This window comes from Palaemon carinicauda, chromosome 12 (assembly GCF_036898095.1).
Source record: "Palaemon carinicauda isolate YSFRI2023 chromosome 12, ASM3689809v2, whole genome shotgun sequence".
Lineage (NCBI taxonomy): Eukaryota > Metazoa > Arthropoda > Malacostraca > Decapoda > Palaemonidae > Palaemon > Palaemon carinicauda.
Genome location: NC_090736.1, coordinates 7154690 through 7159689, shown reverse-complemented (window position 1 = coordinate 7159689; position 5000 = coordinate 7154690). Strand labels below are relative to the sequence as shown.

Here is a 5000-nt window from a genome sequence, read left to right as displayed (position 1 = left end):
TGATGGAATTATTTTAAACATTCTAAGAATAGCAACAACATATAATCAGACCTTTTATATATAAACTATAAAAGCTTCAAGCAAGAGAACTCTAATCCAAGACCGTGGAAGACCCAGGTATGGAGGAAGAAATAAACCGAATAAGTAATGAAATTACATTTACACCCTCAAGCAAGAAAAATCTAATCCAAGACAGTGGAAGACCATGGTACAGAGGAAGAAGTAAACCGAATAGGTATTGAAATTACATTTACACACTCAAGCAAGAGAACTCTAATCCAAGACAGTGGAAGACCATGGTACAGAGGAGGAAATAAACCGAATAAGTATTGAGATTACATTTACACCCTCAACCAAGAGAACTCTAATCCAAGACAGTGGAAGACCATGGTATAGAGGAAGAAATAACCCGATTAAGTATTGAAATTACATTAACACCCTCAAGCAAGAGAACTCTAATCCAAGACCGTGAAAGACCATGATACAGAGGAAGAAATAAACCGAATAAGCATTGAAATTACATTTACACCCCCAAGCAAGAGAACTCTAATCATTATTATTATTATTATTATTATTATTATTATTATTATTATTATTATTATTAAGCTACAACCCTAGTTGGAAAACAAGGATGGTATAAGCCCGGGGGTCCAACAGGGAAAATAGCCCAGTGAGGGAAGGAAACAAGGAAAAATAAAATATTCTAAAAACAGTAACATTGAAATAAATATCTCCTAAATAAACTATAAAAGCTTTCACAAAACAAAAGGAAGGGAAATGAGATAGAATAGTGTGCCCGAGTGTACCCTCAAGAAAGAGAACTCTAACTCAAGACAGTGGAAGACCTTGGTACAGAGGCTATGGCACTATCCAAGACTAGAGAACAATGGTTTGATTTTGGAGTATATAGAGGAAGAAATAAACCGAATAAGTATTGAAATTACAATTACCTTAGGAGCTGAGGAGTTATAAACCTGATCATTTCTGCGACGAAATACAAAGAGACGAGCAATGGCAGGTATCCTTTGCACAGCCTCCAGAGCCTTCTATAAAGGAAGGATTTCTTCTTACCAGTTTCCTTTCCCGTGTCATAAGAGTCTTTGGAGTATTTGGGTTTCCTGTTGGGAGAAAGATGTTCGTCGATTATTACAGTCTCCGCAAAAGACAACTATTCTCTCTGTATCTCCCTTTGTACTAAGTATTACTTAATCCTTTCAGCTATCAGTTGCATCGAATTCCAGCCATTCGCATTGTTTACAACTGGCATCTTTTTAGTGTTCACAACACATTTCCAAACATAATGAAGGAAAAGCAAAGTCGCATTGATTAAGATGATAAGGATGATAGTTAACAACTCGCCAACAGATGCCTCTGTTGTTTCTTGGAATAGACTTGCATTTATAAGTTTCAGAAGATTTTGAAATCTTTGTAGAAGTATAAAGAGAAAATTTTGTTCTTTCATTTTTCCAAAAATGATTTTCATGTATATTTCTAGAATTAATTCATACTTCATAGCTCCTCTCTGTAGCACCTACAATTCAAAATTATTCTATAAGTCAATTATCACAATCTTTCAAACAGAAACCAAGGGCTTGAGGCCATCTCAAGACCACACGTACCTGTGAAAATCTTCGTGCCAGCCATCTGAGACCACAGAGGCCACCTGGTTTGGATTTATGTCCCAGAGGTCGTCGAAGACCAGCGGCCTCTTGTAACCAGTCCAGATCAAAGGCATACACCACCAGTACATGAACTGACTTGGGATAGAAGCACTCAATTCTGGACTGGGCATCTGCGGAGTCATGGATTTGAGACGAAAGTGAATTAATACAAAATGAGAGTCAAGGAGTCAAATGAGTTTCCTAAGAATGATATAAATTAAATAATTGTTATACATTTTCGTCCGTAGAGTGAATTTTATGAGATAGACGCACTCAATTCTGGACTGGGCATCTGCGGAATGAATTAATACAAAATAGGACTCATAGAGTCAAATGAGCTTCCTAAGAATGATAGAAATTAAATAAATCTTTTACATTTTCGTCAGTAGAGGGAATTCTATGAGATAGACGCACTCAATTCTCGACTGGGCATCTGCGGAGTCATGGATTTGAGACGAAAGTGAATTGATACAAAATGAGATTCATAGAGTCAAATGAGCTTCCCAAGAATACTAGAAATTGAATATATCTTTTACATTTTACATTGTGGCCAGGAAGCTATTCACAAACAAACACATACACAAACAATTACACAGTTACGAAAACAGGTGGTAAAACACAACCTCCTTCCAACTTCGTTGGCGGACGTAAAAAATCAAGGCATCTTACCTGCGACATACAAAGGACCTGTAGTTTTGAAGGGGCGTCTGCGAACCAGTTGGTGATAAATACAGACACGGTGATTAAGTACTGTAAGATGAAAGTTATCACCAAGACTGGGGGAAATTCACCCGTCTGAAAAAAAAAAAAAAAAACCGAATGTATTACTGGCTAATTCTCTTGCTTGAGGGTACACTCCAAAAAAACCGAATGTATTACTGGCTAATTCTCTTGCTTGAGGGTACACTCCAAAAAAAATCGAATGTATTACTGGCAAATTCTCTTGCTTGAGGGTACACTCCAAAAAAAATCGAATGTATTACTGGCAAATTCTCTTGCTTGAGGGTACACTCCAAAAAAACCGAATGTATTACTGGCAAATTCTCTTGCTTGAGGGTACACTCCCAAAAAACCGAATGTATTACTGGCAAATTCTCTTGCTTGAGGGTACACTCCCAAAAAACCGAATGTATTACTGGCAAATTCTCTTGCTTGAGGGTACACTCCCAAAAAACCGAATGTATTACTGGCAAATTCTCTTGCTTGAGGGTACACTCCAAAAAAACCGAATGTATTACTGGCAAATTCTCTTGCTTGAGGGTACACTCCCAAAAAACCGAATGTATTACTGGCAAATTCTCTTGCTTGAGGGTACACTCCAAAAAAAACCCGAATGTATTACTGGCAAATTCTCTTGCTTGAGGGTACACTCCCAAAAAACCGAATGTATTACTGGCAAATTCTCTTGCTTGAGGGTACACTCCAAAAAACCGAATGTATTACTGGCAAATTCTCTTGCTTGAGGGTACACTCCCAAAAAACCGAATGTATTACTGGCAAATTCTCTTGCTTGAGGGTACACTCCAAAAAAAACCGAATGTATTACTGGCAAATTCTCTTGCTTGAGGGTACACTCCAAAAAAACCGAATGTATTACTGGCAAATTCTCTTGCTTGAGGGTACACTCCCAAAAAACCGAATGTATTACTGGCAAATTCTCTTGCTTGAGGGTACACTCCAAAAAAAACCGAATGTATTACTGGCAAATTCTCTTGCTTGAGGGTACACTCCAAAAAAACCGAATGTATTACTGGCAAATTCTCTTGCTTGAGGGTACACTCCAAAAAAAATCGAATGTATTACTGGCAAATTCTCTTGCTTGAGGGTACACTCCAAAAAAACCGAATGTATTACTGGCAAATTCTCTTGCTTGAGGGTACACTCCCAAAAAACCGAATGTATTACTGGCAAATTCTCTTGCTTGAGGGTACACTCCCAAAAAACCGAATGTATTACTGGCAAATTCTCTTGCTTGAGGGTACACTCCCAAAAAACCGAATGTATTACTGGCAAATTCTCTTGCTTGAGGGTACACTCCAAAAAAACCGAATGTATTACTGGCAAATTCTCTTGCTTGAGGGTACACTCCCAAAAAACCGAATGTATTACTGGCAAATTCTCTTGCTTGAGGGTACACTCCAAAAAAAACCCGAATGTATTACTGGCAAATTCTCTTGCTTGAGGGTACACTCCCAAAAAACCGAATGTATTACTGGCAAATTCTCTTGCTTGAGGGTACACTCCAAAAAACCGAATGTATTACTGGCAAATTCTCTTGCTTGAGGGTACACTCCCAAAAAACCGAATGTATTACTGGCAAATTCTCTTGCTTGAGGGTACACTCCAAAAAAAACCGAATGTATTACTGGCAAATTCTCTTGCTTGAGGGTACACTCCAAAAAAACCGAATGTATTACTGGCAAATTCTCTTGCTTGAGGGTACACTCCCAAAAAACCGAATGTATTACTGGCAAATTCTCTTGCTTGAGGGTACACTCCAAAAAAAACCGAATGTATTACTGGCAAATTCTCTTGCTTGAGGGTACACTCCAAAAAAACCGAATGTATTACTGGCAAATTCTCTTGCTTGAGGGTACACTCCCAAAAAACCGAATGTATTACTGGCAAATTCTCTTGCTTGAGGGTACACTCCAAAAAAAAAACCGAATGTATTACTGGCAAATTCTCTTGCTTGAGGGTACACTAAAAAAAAAACGAATGTATTACTGGCAAATTCTCTTGCTTGAGGGTACACTCCCAAAAAACCGAATGTATTACTGGCAAATTCTCTTGCTTGAGGGTACACTCCAAAAAAAAACCGAATGTATTACTGGCAAATTCTCTTGCTTGAGGGTACACTCCAAAAAAACCGAATGTATTACTGGCAAATTCTCTTGCTTGAGGGTACACTCCAAAAAAAACGAATGTATTACTGGCAAATTCTCTTGCTTGAGGGTACACTCCAAAAAAACCGAATGTATTACTGGCTAATTCTCTTGCTTGAGGGTACACTCCAAAAAAACCGAATGTATTACTGGCTAATTCTCTTGCTTGAGGGTACACTCCAAAAAAAACCGAATGTATTACAGGCAAATTCTCTTGCTTGAGGGTACACTCCAAAAAAACCGAATGTATTACTGGCTAATTCTCTTGCTTGAGGGTACACTCCAAAAAAACCGAATGTATTACAGGCAAATTCTCTTGCTTGAGGGTACACTCCAAAAAAACCGAATGTATTACTGGCTAATTCTCTTGCTTGAGGGTACACTCGAGCACACTATTTTCATCTTATTTTTCTTCATCTTGTTATCTTGAAGTTTTTATACTTTATATATAATA

General features: G+C 37.9%; 1 protein-coding gene across 1 annotated transcript in view; it reads right to left on the bottom strand.

Annotated features, from left to right (window-relative positions):
* LOC137651193 (multidrug resistance-associated protein 1-like) overlaps positions 1-5000 on the bottom strand; it is an 80046-nt gene that overhangs the window by 41087 nt on the left and 33959 nt on the right. Inside the window, 3 exon segments of the mRNA XM_068384346.1 lie at positions 951-1118; positions 1620-1792; positions 2331-2456. Of these exon segments, the coding sequence (XP_068240447.1) occupies positions 951-1118; positions 1620-1792; positions 2331-2456 (467 nt within the window).